The sequence below is a fragment of the Carcharhinus amblyrhynchos genome, chromosome 27, assembly GCF_965287045.1.
Source record: "Carcharhinus amblyrhynchos chromosome 27, sCarAmb.v2.hapA, whole genome shotgun sequence".
Lineage (NCBI taxonomy): Eukaryota > Metazoa > Chordata > Chondrichthyes > Carcharhiniformes > Carcharhinidae > Carcharhinus > Carcharhinus amblyrhynchos.
In genome coordinates, this window is record NC_137350.1 from 4,907,055 (window position 1) to 4,930,537 (window position 23,483).

At 46.0% G+C, this 23,483-nt stretch overlaps 1 protein-coding gene across 1 annotated transcript in view; it reads right to left on the reverse strand.

Moving 5' to 3' along the window:
• The window catches only part of LOC145358995 (parathyroid hormone/parathyroid hormone-related peptide receptor-like), a 77,380-nt gene extending 59,419 nt beyond the window's left edge, over nucleotides 1-17,961 (reverse strand). Inside the window, exons 1-2 of the mRNA XM_080213353.1 lie at nucleotides 17,890-17,961; nucleotides 4,037-4,042 (exon numbers count right to left, since the gene is read on the reverse strand). Of these exons, the coding sequence (XP_080069479.1) occupies nucleotides 4,037-4,042; nucleotides 17,890-17,961 (78 nt within the window). The remainder of the gene's footprint in view (nucleotides 1-4,036; nucleotides 4,043-17,889) is intronic.
• Nucleotides 17,962-23,483: the final 5,522 nt, after the last annotated feature.

Below are 23,483 nucleotides of genomic sequence, written 5' to 3' on the forward strand. Positions count from 1 at the left end.
CACGCACCCTGGACATTCTCTCTTCCACCTTCTTCTGTTGGGAAATAACGTTTTTTTTTCTCTTTTTCATTCACAGGTTTTAAGTCGGTCTGCCTTGTGCCCAACGAGGGGCATACACACGATGGGTCGTACTTAGGCTGCTCTTGGTTGTTTGAGATTGGCCTAGTGCTTCATTGTCGTTAGTGTGTGCCTAAACTGGACCAGATACTGGGCAAGACGACAGCTCAGTGACTATCGCTGATTGCTGTGCAGACACATGGATTTGGGTCGGTGTCTGTGGGAGTTTGCACATTCTCCCCGTGCTTGCGTGGGTTTTCTCCGGGTGCTCCGGTTTCCTCCCACACCCCAAAGATGTGCTGTTAGGCTGATTGGCAGGAATAAATTGTCCCTAAATCAGTTTCCCTCAATCTGGATGGCCATAAAACATTAGACAAGGGTCGTGGGTGGAGAGGGGGACTGGTGGTGTTAAGATGGCGGCGCGGGCTCGTTGGGCCGAAGGGCCTGTTTCCCGGGCTGATTTTGTTCTTTGTTCTTTGAAAAAGATACAAAAGTCTGAGGTCACGTACCAACCGACAAGAACAGCTTCTTCCCTGCTGCTATCAGACTTTTCAACGGACTTACCTCGCATTAAGTTGATCTTTCTCTACACCCTCGCTATGACTGTATCACTACATTCTGCACTCTCTCCTTTCCTTCTCTATGAATGGTATGCTTTATCTGTATAGCGCGCAAGAAACAATACTTTTCACTGTATGTTAATACACGTGACAATATCAAATCAACTCAAATAAGGTTCCACTCCAGCCTGGAGCAGATGACCTGAACCCTGACATCAGGCCAGCAGCCCAGCCATCTGGACTCTTGTACCTACTATAGGGAACATTGTCAATCTCCCTCACTAACTGTCCCCTACTACAACTACTGTCCTTTTTAATCATATAATCTTACAGAGCAGAAGGAGGCCATTTGGCCCATAGAGTCTGCACCAACCACATTTCTGCACCCCCCACTTAAATGGCTTCCTGTAGAACAGTGCCAAGGTCAGTCAGCTCATCCAGCCTGCAGACCCACTTCATCCAAACAAACTGGAATACCCTCAAACCCCTGTTGAACGAGTGCAGACGTTGACACTCCTGCACTCTTACCCTCTGGGTCTCCTTACCTGCCTCACTTTCCTGCCCCTGATGACTTCCCAAATCAGAGGGCCCTATCTAACAGGTATGACTGCCTCCTGGGATGAAACATCCAGTAACTTTCACCCTCCTTGACATGTCTGCACCTCAGCCTCCAGCTCAATTACTCTGCTCCGGGGTCCTTGAGACACAAACGCTTACTGTGGACATGTTTACTCTGGATCACAGTGTTACCCAAGAGTGCCCACTTACCACAGCATTGGCACATCACCTGGAGGGAGAGAATATTTCGCAATGGGATCTTATACTCCCACTGCTGGATTTCCCACTGAATCCATCAGGAAATCTACGGCAGGAGTTCATTGTTGGTGGGACCAGAAGATCTCGCTGACGGGAATGGCGGGAAAATCCTGGCTACCATCTCTATGTGCACGAATTGCAAAAACCCAGTCTGCAGGTGTAGCAGGTGGTCAAGAAGGCGAATGGGATGCTGGCCTTTATAGCGAGGGGGATAGAATATAAAAGCAGGGAGGTCTTGCTGCAACTGTACAGGGCACTGGTGAGGCCGCAGCTGGAGTACTGTGTGCAGTTTTGGTCGCCGCACTTGCGGAAGGATATATTGGCCTTGGAGGGAGTGCAGAGGAGGTTCACTAGGCTGATACCGGAGATGAGGGGGTTGGACTATGAAGAGAGACTAAACAGACTGGGTCTGTACTCGTTGGAGTTTAGAAGGATGAGGGGGGATCTTATAGAGACGTATAAGATAATGAAGGGGATGGATAGGGTAGAGGTAGAGAGATTCTTCCCGCTCAGAAAGGACAGCAGGACTAGAGGGCACAGCCTCAGGATAAGGGGGGGGTGCAATTTAGATTGGAGTTGAGGAGGAACTTCTTCACTCAAAGGGTGGTGAATCTCTGGAATTCTCTGCCCGTTGAAGTGGTGGAGGCTACCTCGCTGAATATATTTAAGTCACAGGTAGATAGGTTTCTGATAGACATGGGAATTAAGGGTTATGGGGAGAAAGCGGGAAAGTGGAACTGATCCACTTCAGATTAGCCATGATCTTATTGAATGGTGGGGCAGGCTCGAAGGGCTGGATGGCCTACTCCTGCTCCTATTTCTTATGTTTTTATGACTTGTCTACCTTAATGCAATTTAGGATACTCAACACTTCCTCCTTCACTGTACTGACATTCTCTAGAGTGTTCACACACTTATCCTTAACCTCGACATCCATACTATCCTTCCTCTTGGTGAATAAAAAGCTTTGGGATTCTCCTTTACCCAGTTTGCTGAGGACACTTCAGGGCTCGCTCCATCCTTTTATTGCAAATACGCACGCAGTTCAGTAAAGTAACATTAATAAAAACTTCTTTGTAACTTCAATGAGACTGCTTCACAGCATCACATCACAGGAGGTCACTCAGAGGGTTTGAGGCAGTCAATGCTGAGAGGATGTTCCCCTCGTGGGGAATCTAGGACCAGGGGACAGAATAAAAGGGGCATCCATTTGAGATGGAGATGAGGAGAAATTTCTTCTCTGAATCTCGAATCTTTGGAACTCTCTCTCCCAATGAGGTTAGGCCATTGAATATATTCAAGGTTGAGATTCTTCAACTATAGGAGAGTCAAGGGTTAAATGAAACAGATAGGACAAGTGGAACTGGCACTAACTTCATTGCAGTGTTAATGTAAGCCTACTTGTGACACTAATAAATAAATTAGTATACAAACATTCACACATCAAAATTCACACACATGCAAACATTGAAGCACACACTTTGATTTTAATACACGCAGCAGATACTGCTAGACAGACCGATATACACAGATACTGACATACATACACACTGAAACCGCTCATACTAATACACATACTGACATACATTTTCCATGGTCTCTCATACACATTCATTGATACAGACATTATCACGCACACTTACTGATACACATATGTAATCAGGTCTTATGCCATATGGCATATTTTTGTAACACATTCACACTTCCAAGAGTGCCATCTACTGCAGTTGGCAGCCCCGGCATACCTGCATTGGGTCACAAACACACTCACAGCCCGTCACACCCCTGCCCTCCCTTCTCCATTCCCGCGGATCCCCCAGAATTACAGACTCTGACAATAAGGCGACAGCTGCCTCAGCCTCACACACAGCCTGCGGTCGATTAAAATATCCAACATTTCACATTGGGGCACTGAACCGTCTTTCAGGATTTCCCACACTAGCTGCATAGAGAATTCTAAAAGTAACATGGGTGAGAGAAATCCACAAGCAGAACCGAACATCAGCAGGCTGCAGAACCGTGCCGCAATACAGAAGGCTAACCAATTAGCATTGCTGCTATTCCTGACTTTCCTGTCTGCAATGTTAACTTTATGGCCAGATAAGGAGGCAGCTCCAAACAAGACTTAATTGTGAGCTGCGAAGGCATTTCGACTATTTCACAGTATATTTAAACGCCTCCTCTGTATTAGGTGTGAAGTATGAGTGTTTGGGTTAGAACGAAGGCAATTTTGCTCCACTTCATCTCCTCACAGAGTCCAGGCACACTCTATCCTATCACCCAATTAAGATGCTGTAACAGTCACCGTACCCTGTCACACACTCTGGCTCAGACAGCTCAACCTAGTCTGAACGCTTGTCTGGGGATTGGAAAATAATTGGACGAGCTAGAGGAACCAAAGGAATAATTGTATTTTGATTGTGCCTCTTAATCACAGGCAGTCCCAAAGTGCTTTAAAAACCCACACAGTACTTCTGAGGTGTAATCACTGCGGCAATGTGGAAAACACTACCGCCAATTTGTACAAAGCAAGATCCCACGTACGGGTACTGATTAGATGCCGATTGCGATTAATATTAGCAAAGGCACGGGGAAGAACTCACCAGCTGCTGAACAAAGGAACAGAGAACAGTAGAGCACATGAAAAGACCCTTCAGCCCTCCAAGCCTGTGCCAGCACATGGTGCCTTTCTAAACTAAAGACCTATGGCCCCTACACAGCATACGTTTGACACAGAATGTCTTACATAGAGACACGTAGGACAAGGGGCCATGGACTTAAGGTGAGGGGGGAGAGGTACAACACAGGTATTAGAGGGAGGTTTTTCACACAGAGGGTAGTGGGGGTATGGAATGCTCTGCCAAGTAAGGTGGTGGAGGCAAACACGCTAGAGTCATTTAAGAGTAACTTAGACAGGCACATGAGTGGGTTGGAGATGGGTGGATATAGGAGAACCTTTTAAATAAGGGTCATTAGCATTGGGGAGTCCCTGGTAATGTAAATGGGTATGGTACAATAATAATGTTTTTTTTCCTTTTCATTCACAGGTTTTAAGTCGGTCCACCTCGTGTCCAACGAGGGGCATACACGCGATGGGTCGTACTGGGGCTGCTCTTGGTTGTTTGAGATTGGCCTAGTGCTTCATGTCGTTAGTGTGTGCCTAAACTGGACCAGATACTGGGCAAGACGACAGCTCAGTGACTATCGCTGATTGCTGTGCAGACACATGGATTTGGGCCGGTGTCTGTGGGAGTTTGCGCATTCTCCCCGTGCTTGCGTGGGTTTTCTCCAGGTGCTCCGGTTTCCTCCCACACCCCAAAGATGTGCTCTTAGGCTGATTGGAGGTAATAAATTGTCCCTAAATCAGTTTCCCTCAACCTGATGGCCATAAAGCATTAGATAGGGGTCATGGGGGGAGAGGGGGACTGGTGGTGTTGAGATGGCGGCGCGGGCTCGTTGGGCCGAAGGGCCTGTTTCCCGGGCTGTTTTTATTCTTTGTTCTTTGTTCTTTACATCTGCCCGAAAGGCCAAATGGTGTCTTAGTTTAATATCTGAGTCGGGTCTGTTCATTTCTTAGAATAGACGGAGGCAGCAGCTGGACTGAAGTTGATCTTTTTTTCATTGGGCGTCATTTAAAATGAGCACATCAGAGAGTGAAAAAAGATTACTCGAGAGAGAGAGAGACAGAGACAGAGAGACAGACAGAGGGGGAGAGAACTAACCAAACAGATAACTATTACCACAATATATGAATTCTTATCTGTGCTATTGAAATTGCAGGTACAAACTGTCTCCCTAATTTGACAGTTGTGGGCGTGAAAAATTTCTGTTTGGGTTTATGAGAAAGCCTTGCTTGCAAGATTACTTTTAAAAAATGCAACTTTCCAAGCTAATCCCAGAATGCCTGCTGTGTTTAAAATGTGGCCAAGTTAACTTTAAAGCTTAGCATAGTTAGTTACATGAGCAGAAATATGAAGTCTTTTAATTGAAGCAAACTATATATGGGCGGCACGGTGACAAAATGGTTAGCGCTGCTGCCTCACAGCCCCAAGGTCCTGGGTTCGATTCCCGTCTTGGGTCACTGTCTGTGTGGAGTTTGCACATTCTCCCCTTGTCTGTGTGGGTCTCCTCCCACAGTCTAAAGATATGCTGGTTAGGTTGATTGGCCATGCTAAATTGACCCTAGTTTCGGGGGGATTAGCAGGGTAAATATGCGGGGTTACGGGGATAGGGTGGGATTGTTGTCGTTGCAGACTCAATGGGCTGGATGGTCTCCTTCTGTACTGTAGGGATTCTATGATTCTATACAAAGGATACTTGATGCTCAAGGCTCAGGTGTGAGATTTCCACCTACATCCTTCATACTCAATGGCAAGGTACCAGCACTGAGGGAGGGCAAGGGCCTGTCTATATGGAGGTGTGCAAGGTGTTATCTATCCAGGCAGATAAAGGGATGTGAATATAAACCAATATACCAAATATACAACTGACAGCTTGTTATGAAGATATAATCGCCTGATTCAGTCTCACCGTTGTCCAGTCCAAGTAAAATCTACAATTCAGTTCAGATATCACGCGGAGTCAGAATAGCAGCAGAGAGTGAGGGGGATGTACACCAGGAACTGGTTATAAGTGCCATTTTATTGCATTCCCTCAACATCCATCTCTACCTTACCACCACCCCCTCTTCATCCCGGCACTGCCTAGGATTTGGCTCACTTCTTCTCTAGCATCCAATTTTGGCATGACCAAACCCATTAGGCAAACCCAGGACCAAAGTGGTTAGCATTGCTGCCTCACAGGGACCTGGGTTCAATTCCGGCCTCAGGTCACTGTCTGTCTGGAGTCTCCCCATGTCTCCGTGCGTTTCTTCCCACAGTTCAATCAAGTGCAGGTTAGGTCATTTGGCCATATTAAATTGACCATTAGTATGAGGGGGATTAGCAGGGTAAATACATGAGGTTATGGGGATAGGGGCCTGGGTGGGATTGTGGTGGGTGCAAGCTCGATGGGCCGAATGGCCTCCTTCTGCACTGTCGTGACTCCACAATTGTCTTCCCTCTATAAACTCGAGCTAAATCGAAGCTCTGTTCCCCACGTCAGAGGTCACATCCTCCCGGAACCTATGCTTACTGACCTACATCAGCTCCTGATCCAGCAAGGCCTCAGATTTCATTCTTGTGATCAAATCAGTCCTTGATCTTACCTTTCCCTATCTCCAACTTCCTCCAGTCCCAGAACCTTTTGGATCTCTGCATTTCTCAGGTTTGACTCCGTATTCTCAAAGACTTTGTACCATCATTGATTAGTAATGAAGCCAAAAACCACTCCTGAAACATTTGCACCTCTCGACCTCTTCCCTTCGTTCAAACATTCATTAAATCTTTGATCAAACTATTAACCACCTGCGGTTGTAAAATTGAATGAGGAAGGAGTGTAAAGTTTGTCCAATAACATACACGTGAAACTACCCTCGTACATTTGCCACATTAATGGAAGTTGTTGTTTGGGCTCCGTTGTTACAATTCCAGCATCACTGTTACCTAGCCTCACTCTGTACACAAAAGCAAGGAGAAGGAGTAGGCCATTCGGCCCCTCAAGCCTGCTCCACCATTCAATAAGGCTGATCTGACTGTGACCCCAACCCCCATTTCCTATTTGTCCCCCATAACCCTGGAATTCCCCATTGATAAGAACCCTGTCTCACCCCGTTTTGAGTACATGCAGTCTCCACTGCTCTCTGGGGAAGAGAGCTCCAGAGACTAACGAATCTCAGAGAAAAGAAAATTCTCCGTCTTAAGCAGAAGACTCCTTATTTTTAAACTGTGTCCCCTAGTTCTTGTCTCTTCCACACGGGGAAAACAAGATCTCAGTCTCCTCTCGATCTCCATTGGTATAGATCCAGCCTTTCCCCACTAACCCTTCATCCCAGGAATCAGTCGAGTGAACCTTCTCTGAACTCTTTCTGTTATATCCTAAGCAAGGAGACCAAATCCGTACACAGTATCCCAGAAGTGCTCTCACCAAGGCCCTGTACGGCTGCAATGTAACTTCCCAACTTCCATGTTCCATTCCTCTTGCAATAAAGGCAGACATTTCACTTACCTTCCTCATCACTTCCTAGAGCTGCAGACCAACTTTACGATGCGTGCACCAAAATGCCCAGATCCCTTCGTGTCTCGAGTTCTGCAATCTCTCTCTGTTTAACGTATTGATCTCTGATCGATATTCTGATAGACAAGGGAATTAAGGGTTATGGGGAGAAAGCGGGAAAGTGGAACTGATCCACTATCAGATCAGCCATGATCTTACTGAATGGTGGGGCAGGCTTGAGGGGCTAGATGGCCTACTCCTGCTCCTATTTCTTATGTTCTTATACTGCTTTTCTATTCTGTGTAGTCAAACTGGACAGCTTCACGTTTTCCCACATTATGCTTCATCTGCCCAACTTTTGCTCACCCACTTAACCTGTCGATATCCTTTGTAAACTCTCCAGCTCCTCAACAATTTACTTTCCTACTTATCTTAATAACCAAACATTCGATTCCTTCATCCAGTCGTCGCTATAAATTGCAAATGACTCAGTGTCAATTCCAGTGTGTTTCACTGGTGGATTGTTGTCTGCCGCTGTGCGGCCAAGATAAAGTGGGGTGCGTGAAAAACCGAGAGTTGTTTCTCCAGGAGCCGTGCCAGGGAGGCGTCAGGATGTGTACCCTGGGAGGATTTGCCGACTGCTGTAAAGCCAATGGGGTTGGCGTGACAATGATCATTCCAAGAACATGTTAACTTGACACATGGAGCTCCTGGTGCTGGCAGGTTAAGGTGCTGACAGAGCCAAGATAAAGACACACAAACACACACACAGACTGCTTCTGTCTGCCCACCATCTGTCTGACTCATCTTACAAGTGGTTGATCTGTGGCCGGCACACTGCACACATACACACACACACAGCTTCCCATGTGTTATAAGCAGCTTGGCTGAGCCATTGAAATACCTTCACACACAACTGACAATCTAAACATATCGTGCAACTACTGTCACACACAACAGTGAACAAAAATAGCACAAAAAACTAGCAAAACCAAAGAGAGAGTAGAGGATACTGAAGTCTCCTGCTGTACACTCCTTGTTCAGGGGATTCAGCAGCGGGAATCTCAGAATGCCAGCAGTGTTAGTGGGAACGCCGTGCATTCCGGTGAGTTATATTCCTGCTTCAAAGCTGCTCTTGTGCAGAGCTTTGAGCTGACCCCATCTGGAGTCACTGGATTCAAATCTGGAGACCACACCCCAGAGACTAAGTCGACCTCCAGGCCTGAAAGGGTTAAACTTGTAAAGCAAATTACATTAATCTAGGGGCGGATTAATTGGTACTTGGGGGGTAGGTCACTGCTTGGGGGGGTGGGTGGGGTGCGTGGAGGTAGTGGGATAAAGTTGGAGGTTGTTCAGAGGTGAGCGAAGAAACAGGCAAGTCGAAGGCTCACCTTTGTTCTCTACAACTTCAGCCCAGCTGTATTAGAGACAGGTAGGCTCTAACCCCTACAACCCTCACCCTCCATGATGCCTCATAACACTCCCACACCTCCTCAGACACAAGCATCCTCAGATTCCCCCCTCCAGCCCCTCATATCCCCCCATGCTCCCTCCATACTCCCTCATGCCACCTCTGCAGCCTCCCCTATCATATCTCCATAGCCACTTACCTAGAATTCACGATGGGCAGGGCTCAGCAGCCGTGAGGAGATAAAAAAAATTACTTGTAACAACCTAGAGCTTTTACTCCAGTAAAGCTGAAAAATTTCTCATTCAGGAAACCCACTCAAAAATGTAAATCCTCTCAAATGCATTTGATGTAAAAACAAACTAACATCTTATCTAGGCTCACTCCCCTGCCCTATCCCCATAACCCCACGCAGTTACCACTGCCAGTCCACCTAACCTGCACATCTTCACACTGTGGGAAGAAACTGGAGCACCCGGAGAAAACCCACACAGACATGGGGAGAACATGCAGACTCCATACAGACAGGGGCTCGAGGCTGGAATTGAACCCAGTTCCCTGGTCTGTGAGGCAGAGCTGTGTCACTATGTCGCCCACATTCCTTAAAAGCTTGAAGGGGGAGCTGGCTGAAGTGACAAAAGGATTTCTATTAGAAATTACTTCCTCTGGTGGGCAGTTCCATAACAATGAAACATGACCTTCAAATTTAGGGGAAAATCAGGAAATAGATTTTTTTCCACGGGATAGTGGAAATCTGAAACTTTCCTTCAACAAAAGACATTGCTTGCTGAAGGTTCAAAGGAAATTTCAACACTGAGACTCGTCAATTTCTACCAGGTAAGAATATCAAAGGAAATGGATCAAAGGCAGGGAAATTAAGAGATATGGCTGAACCACAATCCAATGACCCTGACTACAAGTTCTGCAAAGCTCCTCCTTCCACACACACTGAACAACTCTTGAAGCATAATGATTCCGACATTCCAACAGTGACTGGAATTCACTGGCTGCAGCATTGAGGTCATGAAAGGCGCTATACGAATGCAAAACTATTTTTTTTTCTCCTGGCATGGCTCCAAAATTTCTATCCAATCCCCATGAAGGAGTAAACTATGGTCAGATTTCCTAGTGGACCGTCTCCATGAAGTGAGATATAAGAGGTTAATAGAAACATAGGACATAGGTTCAGGAGAAGGCCATTCAGCCCTTTGAGACTGCACCATCATTCAGTATGATCATGGCTGATTGTGCATTTTTGGTATCCCATTCCCTTTCTCTCCCTACCCCTTGATCCCTTTAGCCACAAGGTTTTGTCAGCTCCCTCTTGAACACATCTAACGAAATGGCCCCACAGCTTTCTGTGGTATAGAATTCCACAGGTTCACAACTCTCTGGGTGATGAAGTTCTTCCCCATCTCAATCCTGAATGGTTTACCTCTTATTCTTAGACTGTGACCCCTTGTTCTGGACTTCCCCAAGTTGGGGAACATTCTTCCCTCATCTAGCCTGTCTAGTCCCATCAGGATTTTATATATTGCTATAAAATCCCCCCTCATTCTTCTAAATTCCAGTGAGTACAAGCCCAGTCAATCCAGTCTCTCTTCATATTGTCAGTCCTGCCATTCCAGGAATCAGTCTGGTGAATCTTCACTGGATTCCCTCAATAGTAAGAATGTCCTTTCTCAAACTAGGAGATCAAAACTGCGCACAATACTCAAAGTGTGGCCTCACCAATGCCCTGTGTAACAGCAGCAAGACATCCTTACTCCTACACTCAAATCCTCTTGCTATGACGCCCTCTTGCTTACTCCTACACCCAAATCTCCTTGCTATGACGCCCAGCATGGCATCAGCTTTCCTCACCGCCTGCTGTACCTGTAGCGACTGTTCCAGCATGACACCCAGGTCACATTGCACTTCCCCTTTTCCAAAATTGCCACCATTCAGATAGGGGTGGCACGCTAGCACAGTGGTTAGCACTGCTGCCTCACAGCTCCAGGGTCCTGGGTTCAATTCCCAGCTGTCTGTGTGGAGTTTGCACATTCTCCCTGTGTCTGCGTGGGGTTCCTCCAGGTGCTCTGGTTTCCTCCTACAGTCCAAAGATGTGCAGATTAGGTGCATTGGCCGTGCTAAGTTGCCCCTTAATGTCCTGGGATGTGTATGATAGAGGGATTAGCTGGGTTAAAATGTGGGGCTTCAGGGATAGGCCCTGGGTGGGATTGTTGTTGGGCAGACTTGATGGTTCGAATGGCCTCCTTCTGCACTGTAGGGATTCTATGACATATGAGTAACCTTCCTTCCTGTTTTTGTTACCAAGGTGGATAACCTCATATTTATCCACTTTATATTGCATTTCTCAAGTATTTGCCCACTCAGTCAGCCTGTCCAAGTCACCCTGAAGTCTCTTAGCATCCTCCTCACAGCACACACCGCCATACAGTTTAGTGTCATCTGCAAATTTGGAGATATTACATTAATGTATGTCGTGAATAGCTGGGATCCCAGCACTGCACTCTGTGGTACCCCAATAGTCACTGTCTGCCATTGTAAAAAGGACCTGTTTATTCCCACACTCTACTTCCAGTCTGCCAACCAGTTTTTTATCCGTGTTAATACGTTACCCCCAGTACCACGAGCTTTAATTTTACTAATCTCTTGAGTGGGACCTTATCAAATGCCTTTTGAAAGTCCAGATACACAACATCCACTGGTTCACCCTTGTCCAGTCTACTGGTCACATCCCCAAAAAATTCCAGATTTGTTAAGCATGATTTCCCTTTAGTGAATCCACGCTGACTTGGACCAATCCTGTCACTTTCCAAATCACTTTCCAGTTATTACATCCCTAATACTTGACCCCAACATTTTCCCCACCGCAGATGTCAGGCTAACCGGTCTATAATTCCTCACTTTCTCTCTCACTCCTTTTTTCAAAAGTGGGGTTACATTAACTATTGAAATAAACCTCCAATTTCTGGAAGATTATTTGTGTCTTCCTCAGTACCAGGAAGAGACTGTGTGGCCCATTGAATCTATCTCAATAAGATCAATGCACATCCCAATCCTATCTCTATATTTCTTCATTCCTCTAATATCTAGAAATCTCTCCACACTGTTCATCGATTAAAGAGCATTGACAGCCCTGAGAGTAAGGATCTGGGCAGCATGGTGGCACAATGGTTAGCACTGTTGCCCCACAGCGCCAGGGAGCCGGGTTCAATTCCTGGCTTGGGTCACTGTCTGTGTGGGGTTTGCATGTTCTCCCTGTGTCTGCATGGGTTTCCTCCGGGTGCTCCGGTTTCCTCCCACAGTCCAACGATGTGCGGGTTAGGTGGATTGGCCATGCTAAACTCCCCCTCAGGGCTAGCTAGGGCAACTGCATAGGGATAGGGCCTGGGTGGGATTGTGGTCGGTGCGGGCTGAATGGCCTCCTTCCATACTATGGTTCTAAAAAAAAGGTGAGGCCCTGTGGAGAAGATCGAGCGGCACATTTTCTTTCTTACAGCCTGCGAACTGAATGGTCTCAAAGTCAGTCTGAGCCCACAAAAGTGGGCAAAATTGCACCACCATCTTGAAATGTCACTGGTGTGGCAAAAACAAACTGCCACTCAATAACACTGATAACCTGTAAAAAACAGGAGAAAAATTGAAATAAAAGCCACGTACAAGGTGTGGTGGAGCCACAGAGGAAGGAAGTTCCTCATGGATGTAAAAGATACCAAAGAATCCCTACAGTGCAGAAGGAGGCCATTCAGTCCATCAGATCTGCACTGACCCTCCAGAGGAACATCCCACCCAGCTTAACCCCTGCCACAACTCCACGCATTTACCATGACCAATCCACCGAACCAACACATCTTTGATGTTATAGGGCAATTTAGTTTGGCCAATCCTCCTAGGGGTGGCACGGTAGCACAGCGGTTAGCATTGCTGCTTCATAACTCCAGGGACCTGGGTTCGATTCCCAGCTCGGGTGACCGTCTGTGTGGAGTTTGCACATTCTCCTCGTGTCTGTATGGGTTTCCTCCGGGTGCTCCAGTTTCCTCCCACAGTCCAAAGATATGCGGGTTAGGTTGATTGCCCCTTAGCGTCCTGAGGTGCATGGGTTAGAGGGATTAGTGGGTAAATATGTAGCGATATGGGGGTAGGGCCTGGGTGGGATTGTGGTTGGTGCAGACTCGATGGGCCGAATGGCCTCTTTCTGCACTGTAGGGTTTCTATGGCTTTACTCTGCAAACAAACGCTGGAAGACACTCCATGAAGTTTAAAAATTACTTACAGGCCTAGGTAAGCTAAAAACCCAACACCATGTCACCCTACAAACTAAACTACCCCTTCGTTCTGAGAAGGTCACTCAACAACTTTGGATAAAATCAAGGATGAAATTGAAAAGAAATGGCAGTAAGATGTTACCTCAATGGTTACCATGACACACTTACCCATTAATCCTCCTAGCCTATGCATCTCAGGACACTAAGGGGCAATTTTTAGCATGGCCAATCCGCACATTCTCCTTGTGTCTGCATGGGTTTCCTCCGGGTGCTCCGGTTTCCTCCCAGAGTCCAAAGATATGCGGATTAGGTTGATTGGCCATGCTAAAATTGCCTGCACATCTTTGGAAGGAAACCCACACAGACACGAGGAGAATGTGCAAACTCCACACAGACAGTGGCCCAAGCCGGGAATTGAACCCAGGTCCCTGGAGCTGTGAAGCTGAAGTGCTAACCACTGTGCTATGGTGCCAGGTTGAAGAGGATGGTCACAGAGTCAGGGCAATACTGTGGAGCTGACAGGAAGCAGATCCAACATTGGGTGCAGCATGAGAGTTCAGCGAACCTACAGTCAAGTTTCTAAATCACAAGAATGCAAGACACTGGGATGACAGTCAATCCACAAAAATCAAAATTAATCAGAGAATTTCCACATTCCAGGAACAAAACTGAACTTTGGAGACTCCTTGGGGTGGGTAGCCAAATCAGCAATCTCGAACCAAATTTAACACAAGTCAATGAGCCTTCGAGACAGGGTTAGCAATGATGAAAAACTTTTGAAAAGAGTATTGTGTACAGTTTTGGTCTCCTTACTTGAGAAAGAATATCCTGGCACTGGACGGGGTACAGAGGAGATTCACTAGATTGATTCCAGAATTGAGAGGGTCGGCTTATGAGGAGAGATTGAGTAGACTGGGGCTGTACTCATTGGAATTTAGAAGAATGAGGGGAGATTTTATAGAAACAGATAAGATTATGAAGGGGATAGATAAGATAAAAGCAGGGAAGTTGTTTCCACTGGCAGGTGAAATTAAAACTAGGAGCCTCAAAGTAAGGGGTGCAGATTTAGGACTGGATTCAGGAGAAACTTCTTCACCCAAAAGGTTGTGAATCTGTGGACCTCCCTGCCCAGTGAAGCAATTGGGGCTACCTCATTGAATGTTTTTAAAGCAAAGATAGATAGGTTTTTGGACAGAAAAAGAACTAAGAGTTATGGTGTGCAGGCAGGTAAATCATGTGAAGATTTTATCCAGAATCCAGATACTCACATTAAAATTAATGAGATATGACTCCATAACAGAGTATGTTCAATGGAAATAGCAAATGATGGTACCTATGACTGTATGTCTGCTATCAGACTGAACCCAACAAGAGGATTTATATCTTATCGAGGAGGCGGCAGGAAATGCATCCCTAATTACTCAGCATTTGTGAGCTGTAAGCAGAGCAGCATTATGACAAATTGTTTAAATATCTAGAAGGATGGTCAGACTAAATTTCTAGTAATCCAGCATTATACCAAATTTTGAATAGTGCAAGCACTGTTTTACTAGTCTTCAATAAAAGAATGGTTATACCAAGAGCATGTGGGAGGCAAAAGCCTAGTGGTATTATCGCTAGACTATTAATCCAGAAACTCAGCTAGTAGTCTGGGGACCTGGGTTCAAATCCCACCACGGCAGATGGTGGAATTTGAATTCAATAAAAGATATCTGGAATTAAGAATCTACTGATGACCATGAAACCATTGTCAATTGTTGAAAAATCCCATCTGATTCATTAGGGAAGGAAATCTGCCGTCCTTACTTGGTCTGGCCTACATGTGACTTCAGAGCCACAGCAATGCAGTTGACTCATCTGCTCTCCAAGGGCAACTAGAGGTGGTCAATAAATGCTGGCCCAGCCAGCGACACCAATGTCCTACAGATGAATAATATGAGGTTGGAACTTCTCCTCCACCAGATCTCTGTTAATCATGTAATGTTACATCAGCATCACACATTCCTACTGTTAACTCTTTACATTTCCTCCCAAATCTTTATCCCAATGAATATTTACTTCCTCCTCTGCCTTCCCCAAAGTCTCAGGCTTTAGAGGGTTAATGTTGACCAAACGTCATGGTCTTAGAATTATAGAACCCTACAGTGCAGAAAGAGGCCCTTCGGCCCATCAAGTCTGCACCGAACACAATCCCACCCAGGACCTACCCCCATATCCCTACATATTATACCCACTAATCCCTCTAATTTACGCATCTCTGGACACTAAGGGGCAATCTCTTAGCATAGCCAATCAATCTAACCCACACATCTTTGGACTGTGGGAGGAGACTGGAGCACCCGGAGAAAACCCACGCAGACATGAGGAGAATGTGCAAACTCCACACAGACAGTGACCTGAACCAGGAATTGAACTCAGGACCCTGGAGCTGTGAAGCAGCAGTGCTAACCACTGTGCTACCGTGCCGCCCAGCTCTCTTTCTGAAGTTGAGGATTTTCTGTACTCTACACTTTGTTGGTGTGCATGTTGTTCTCTTGGGTGACAGTAGAGCTTTGTCTGGCTTCTTTCTCTTCAGGATCTGAGGAGTAAGCCCAAGCTTCTCTTTCCGAGGGGTCATAAGGTGCTGCAGTATCTGTGTCTTACACACTGCTCCATCTCAACACTGCTCAATCTTGACTATGGAGTTTCTTTGCTGGTTGTGCCTGGTCTCTGTTGGTTTCATGCCCATAACCTCTGCCCAGGTTTCAGCACTGGAAACTCACATGCTCTGTGTCTGCTGCCGCAACAGGTTCACAGCAGACGCCATCTCCCTGGCCCTGCACTCAACCCTGGAACACCTAGATAACAAGGACACCTATGTCAGACTGCTATTTATTGGCTACAGCTCAGCTTTCAACACCATAATTCCTATAAAACTCATCTCCAAATTCTGTAGTTTGGGCTTCAGATCCTCCCTCTGTGACTGGATCCTGAACTTCCTAACCCACAGAACACAATAAGTAAGGACAGGCAACAACACCTCCTCCACAATCATCCTCAACACCAGTGCCCCACAAGGCTGTGTTCTCAGCCCCCGGCGATACAGGTGTATAACACCTGTGACTGTGAGGTCAAATTCCCCTCCAACTCGGTTTTCAAGTTTGCTGATGGCACCACTGTAGTGGGTCGGATCTCAAACAATGATGAGACAGAGCACAGGAATGAGATGGAGAATCTGGTGAACTGGTGCAGCAACAATAATCTCTCCCTCAATGTCAACAAAATGAAGGAGATTGTTATTGACTTCAGGAAGCGTAAAGGAGAACATACCCCTGTATACATCAATGGGGAAAAAGTAGAAATGGTCAAAAGCTTCAAGTTTTTAGGTGTCCAGATCACCAACAACCTGTCCTGGTCCCCCCGTGCTGACACTATATTTAAGAAAGCCCACCAACGCCTCTACTTTCTCAGAAGACTAAGGAAATTTAGCATATCACCTACAACTGTCGCCAACTTTTACAGATGCACCTTAGAAAGCATTCTTTCTGACTGTATCACAGCTTGGTATGGGCTCCTGCTCTGGCCAAGACCACAAGTACAAAAGCCCAATATAGCCCAATCCATCAGGCAAACCAGTCTCCCATCCATTAACTCTGTCTACACTTCCCGCTGCCTCAGAAAAGCAGCCAGCATAATTACACACACCCCGGACATTCTCTCTTCCACCTTCTTCCATTGGAAAAGGATACAAAAGTCTAAGGTCATGCACCAACTGACAAGAACGGCTTTTTCCCTGCTGCCATCAGGATTTTGAATGGACCTATCTTGCATCAAGTTGTTCTTTCTCTACACCCTAGCTACGACTATAACATACATTCCACACCCTCTCCTTTCCTTCTCTATGAATGGTATGCTTTGTCTGTGCAGCGCAAGAAACAATCCTTTTCCCAGTATACTAACAATAATAAGTCAAATCAAATTTATGGTTAAAGTTACAATCCTACTCATTTCTCAGTTTGTTCTCAGTTAATGTGTTGAGCCTAGTAATACTTACTTTTCTGAAGAAGTTAAATTGAACCTGAAACATTTAACTTTTTCTCTCTCCACAGACACCACCAAACCTGCGGAGTTTTTCCAGCACATTCTATTTTCAGCATTTTGCTTTGATTAAAGCAAGCTAGGGTAAATTTCCACAAACAGTATTGATAAGCAAAGTGGCCGTTAAATGCATATTGAATCTCGATCTGGACCGCATCTTAGAATAATGTGCATTGTTCTATATTACAGATGGGATAGAGATGCAATGGAGAAGATGCATGTGTGCGCACTCCATGCAGGTACATTTCCAGTTGAACTGGGCACAGTGCCCAAAAGATACCCTCTACAGGATGGCACCCATTTTCCCAACATTTAATGAAGACTATGGAATCCCAATCCCTGGGAGTGGGCTCACAAGAGGCTGGTCTCAGCTTGGGGTCAGTACAGAGGCTTGTTTTCTGGGTGTTTGGTACTCGCAGTAAGAAGTCTGCCAACACCAGGTTTAAGTCCAACCAGTTTAGTGCCCTTCCTCAGGTGAGTGGAAGGGCAAACCCTGAAAGCTTGTATCAAATAAATTGGTTGGACTTAATCCTGGTGTTGTCGGACTTCTTACTGTGTGTTTACCCCAGTCCAACCCCGGCATCTCCACATCATGTTTGGTACTCACCAGGGCGCTGGCGGAGCCCAGGACAGAAGAGCAGACCAGGAGCCCGAACCAGCGGCTGCCCAGCTCCCGCATCCCCGCTGCAGCGATCCGAACGCAGGCAGGAGCACTCAGCCTGTCCGGTCCCTCCGGCAGCTTCTCCGGTCTCTCCGGAGGATTCCCTCACTGGCTGGAGGAGGCAGAGGGTTAGAAAGTTGTTGCTGTAAAAATCAAAACGAAGAGAAACACCCCCCCCGCCCCCACTTTACGCATTTTAAATGATTTATTAAAGGCGATGAATGAATTAACCCGAATAGAATGTGTATTAATTACACCGGGTAAACGACATTGAACAAGAAAGTGAATTAAACTAAAATCAATAAAGAAAATTAAAATTTAAAAAGAACATTTAAACTGAAACAAGATCAATTAGGCAAATTAAGATTTAATATCATTCCAACTGAAATATTAATGAAACAAAATAAAGCAAATTGAAACATTTAAAACTAGAATCAAGGCAACCCATCCCAGAGATAATCCAACCCAGAGTTAACCCATCCCAGAGATAATCCATCCCAGAGTTAACCCATCCCAGAGATAATCCATCCCAGAGTTAACCCATTCCAGAGATAATCCATCCCAGAGTTAACCCATCCCAGAGATAATCCATCCCAGAGTTAACCCATCCCAGAGATAATCCATCCCAGAGTTAACCCATCCCAGAGATAATCCATCCCAGAGGTAACCCAACCCAGAGGTAACCCATCCCAGAGATAACCCATCCCAGAGTTAACCCATCCCAGAGTTAACCCATCCCGGAGATAACCCATCCCAGAGATAACAAATCTCAGAGATAATCCATCCCAGAGTTAACCCATCTCAGAAATAACCCATCCCAGAGGTAACCCATCCCAGAGTTAACCCATCCCAGAGATAACCCATCCCAGAGTTAACCCATCCCAGAGTTAACCCATCCCAGAGTTAACCCATCCCAGAGGTAACCCATCCCAGAGTTAACCCATCCCAGAGATAACCCATCCCAGAGTTAACCCATTCGTGAGTTAACCCATCCCAGAGATAACCCATCCCGGAGTTAACCCATCCCAGAGATAACAAATCCCAGAGATAATCCATCCCAGAGATAACCCATCCCAGAGTTAACCCATCCCAGAGGTAACCCATCCCAGAGGTAACCCATCCCAGAGTTAACCCATCCCAGAGATAACCCATCGCAGAGTTAACCCATTTGTGAGTTAACCCATCCCAGAGATAACCCACCCCAGAATTAACCCATCCCAGAGATAACAAATCCCAGAGATAATCCATCCCAGAGATAACCCATCCCAGAGATAACCCATCCCAGAGATAACCCATCCCAGAGTTAACCCATTCGTGAGTTAACCCATCCCAGGGTTAACCCATTCGTGAGTTAACCCATCCCAGAAATAACCCATCCCAGAAATAACCCATCCCAGAGTTAACCCATTCCAGAGAGAACCCATCCCAGAGATAACAAATCCCAGAGATAACCCATCCCAGAGATAATCCATCCCAGAGGAAATCCATCCCAGAGGAAATCCATCCCAGAGTTAACCCATCCCAGAGATAACCCATCCCAGAGATAATCCATCCCAGAGGAAATCCATCCCAGAGGAAATCCATCCCAGAGATAACCCATCCCAGAGATTATCCATCCCAGAGGAAATCCATCCCAGAGGAAATCCATCCCAGAGATAACCCATCCCAGAGTTAACCCATCCCAGAGATAACCCATCCCAGAGATAATCTATCCCAGAGATAACCCATCCTAGAGATTATCCATCCCAGAGATAACCCATCCCAGAGATTATCCATCCCAGAGATAACCCATCCCAGAGATTATCCATCCCAGAGATAACCCATCCCAGAGTTAACCCATCGCAGAGTTAACCCATCCCAGAGATAACCCATTCCCAGAGATAACCCATCCCAGTGATAATCCATCCCAGAGATAACCCATCCCAGGGATAATCCATCCCTAGAGATAACCCATCCCAGAGATAACAAATCCCAGAGATAACCCATCCCAGAGATAACCCATCCCAGAGATAACAAATCCCAGAGATAACAAATCCCAGAGATAACCCATCGCAGAGTTAACCCATCCCAGAGATAACAAATCTCAGAGATAACAGATCCCAGTGACAACCCATCCCAGAGTTAACCCATCCCAGAGTTAACCCATCCCAGAGTTAACCCATTCCAGAGTTAACCCATCCCAGAGATAACCCATCCCAGAGATAACCCATTCCAGAGTTAACCCATCCCAGAGATAACCCATCCCAGAGATAACCCATCCCAGAGTAAACCCATCCCAGAGTTAACCCATTCCAGAGGAAATCCATCTCGAAGTGTTTTTACTTTACCTTGGGGTTTCAGGTTCCTGCACGCTGTGAGTTTCTCAATGTTCAGAATGGAAACTGCCGCCCCTCCCGGGAGCCGGGGGGAAGCTGCCTCCCCTCCTGCCCCCTCTCTCAGCCCGGGACTCTCCCCCTCTGCCTCTTGGCTCCTCACTGGGCAGCGCAGGCTGCTGCCAACAGCCTGATTTTCCTCTCCGGGAGAGTGACCGCCGCAGGGACCCGCCTCCAAGTTCCCTGGATTAAGCTCAGGGGCATGTCACAGGACAGAGAGAGAGGGAGAGACTCAGGAGCAGAGAGAATAAGCGCTGATTGTCACTGGAGAGACTGTGAAATTATAACCCATCCGCCGCAAACAGGTGAAACAAGTCAGGACAGCTGATCAGGGGTGGACTGGAACCACAAACTGTGCATGGAATCAGCCAGATCGCTGGAAAATTCAATCCATTGAGAGCTCTGAGAATCTGGCTGGGGGAAGCTGAGATGTTTCGGCACTGGGATGTCCACTGGGGGATCTCCCTGGTCTGGACATGTCACTTTGTGTCCACATTAAATCAGACTGACCACATCCCAGGGTCCGCGTTTTTATTTTAAAAACAATCTTCTCGGTCCTCCGTGTTTCAACAGGAAGAGAAAAGTAAGCGTTGCTCTCTTCCCCCCGTCCTGTTCTGGTTCTATTCGGGCACTGAGCACTATTAGCTTCAGGCTTACTGCACTGATAAATCCTGATTGGAACCGATCCTGCCGGGAAGATGAGTGCAGAGAGATGAGTGTGTAAATTCATATGCAGGTCCCAGAGTGTGTGCCAGAGAGTGAGTGTATACATATTATTCATATGCAAATTTGTATGTGAGAATATGCATGTGTGAGTGTGTGCACATGTGTTGGAGATGTGTGAATATAGGCATATGTATTCGTATGCAGGTTTGTGTGTGACTGAGTCTTGTGTTCTGATTTATTATTGTCACATGTATTAGTATACAGTGAAGTGTCTCTTGCGCTATATAGATAAAGCATGCTGTTCATAGAGAAGAAAATGAGTGCAGAATGTAGTGTTACAGCCATAGCTAGGGTGTAGAGAAAGATCAACTTAATGCAAGGCAGGTCCATTCAAAAGTCTGACAGCAGCAGGGAAGAAGCTGTTCTTGAGCCGGTCGGTACGTGACCTCAGACTTCTGTATCTTTTTCCTGGTGGAAGAGGGAATGTCTGGGGTGCGTGGGGTCCTTAATTATACTGGCTGCTTTGCAATGGAGTCAATAGATGGGAGGCTGGTTTGTGTGTTGGACTGGGCTACATTCAGGACATTTTGTAGTTCCTTGCCATCTTGGGCAGAGCAGGAGCCCATACCAAGCTGTGATACAACCAGAAAGAACGCTTTCTAGGGTGCATCTGTAAAAGTTGGTGAGTGTCATCGCTGACATGCCAAATTTCCTTAGTCTTCTGAGAAAGTAGGGGCATTGGTAGACTTTCTTAACTATAGTGTCGGCATGGGGGGGGGACCAGGACAGGTTGCTGGTGATCTGGAAATCTAAAAACTTGAAACTGTTGGACAGAGTGTGTGAGAATGTGTGTGTGAATATGTATTCATATGTAAGTTTGTGTGTGAGAGTAGTATGTGGAATGGGAATGTGTGAGACCATGACTGTGTGCATGTGTATTCATACTGTGATGACATGGTGCTTTTAAGAAATGTATTTTTGTAATAATTCTTGTATAGAACATTTTAGCCATCTGTCCATGCCACTTTGTAACTAGCAGCCTTGTTGTTACTGCAGCAGCATAAATGATCTTATTTGCTAAAGTATTTGTTTTAATCTGGACTAATGCAGGATTGTTATCTTTGTGCTTTCCCCTGGAGTTTTTCACAGTGGGGCTTGATTCCAGATTTGCTAGGAAAGGTCATGTGACTTGGCAGGCTAGGCACACAAACAGAAACTCAGCTCAGTTGCTATTTAGAAGTAGAGAGAAGAAGGCTCTCTGTCTGTTTCTTTCCCTTTCTGGATTTGGAGGCTGGGATCTGCTAGAAAATGGATTTCTTTCTCTGAAGTTCTGCTGTTTGAAGGTAGATCTTTCTCTGGAACCTGCTGTATGGGAGTCAGAAGGCAGGTCCTTCCTGTATCTGTCTAGAATGGTTAAAAACTGGAAATCCAGCATCCACTTGAGAATTTCTGCTTTTAGTGTTAATTGGTTCTGAAGAAGGATGGCTGTCTATGGGGATATTGCTTAAATTGGAACTATAGTGATGAAAAGCTGTTAAGAATTAAACTTTGTCATTTTTATTCTACTTGGTAAAAGTTATGCTAATTCCTTTTGTTACATTCTAACTGTATTCTTAAATAAAGTTTGTTTTAACAAAAACTACCTAGTGGGTCAATTGCCTTAAAGGAACAAAGGAACTATGAGCAGAAGTAGGTAACCCAGCCCTTTGAGCCTGTTCTGCCATTCAATCAGATCCTGGCTGATCACTCTCTGGTCTTAAATCCACCTCTCCATATCCCTTTAACCTATTTTTCAAAAATCAGAAATACGTCTACCTCCTTGAAACCATTTAATGATTCAAACTCCACCACTCTATGGGGCAGTGAGTTCCATAAATTCACCTCCCTGCGCAAGAAGTAGTTCCTCCATCTCAGTTTTAAATCTACTACCTCTCAACCTATACATAAGAACATAAGAAATAGGAGCAGGAGTAGGCCATCTAGCCCTTCGAGCCTGCCCCACCATTCAATAAGATCATGGCTGATCTGAAGTGGATCAGTTCCACTTTCCCACTTTCTCCCCATAACCCTTAATTCCTCTGTCTATCAGAAACCTATCTACCTGTGACTTAAATATATTTAGCAAGGTAGCCTCCACCACTTCAACGGGCAGAGAATTCCAGAGATTCACCACCCTTTGAGTGAAGAAGTTCCTCCTCAACTCCGATCTAAACTGCCCCCCCCTTATCTTGAGACTGTGCCCTCTAGTCCTGCTATCCTTTCTAAGCGGGAAGAGCCTCTCTACCTCTACCCTATCCATCTTCTTCATTACCTTTTACGTCTCTATAAGATCCCCCCTCAACGTTCTAAACTCCAATGAGTACAGACGCAGTCTATTTAGTCTCTCTTCATAGTCCAACCCCCTCATCTCCGGTATCAGCCTAGTGAACCTCCTCTGCACTCCCTCCAAGGCCAATATATCCTTGCGCAAGTGCGGCAACCAAAACTGCACTCAGTACTCCA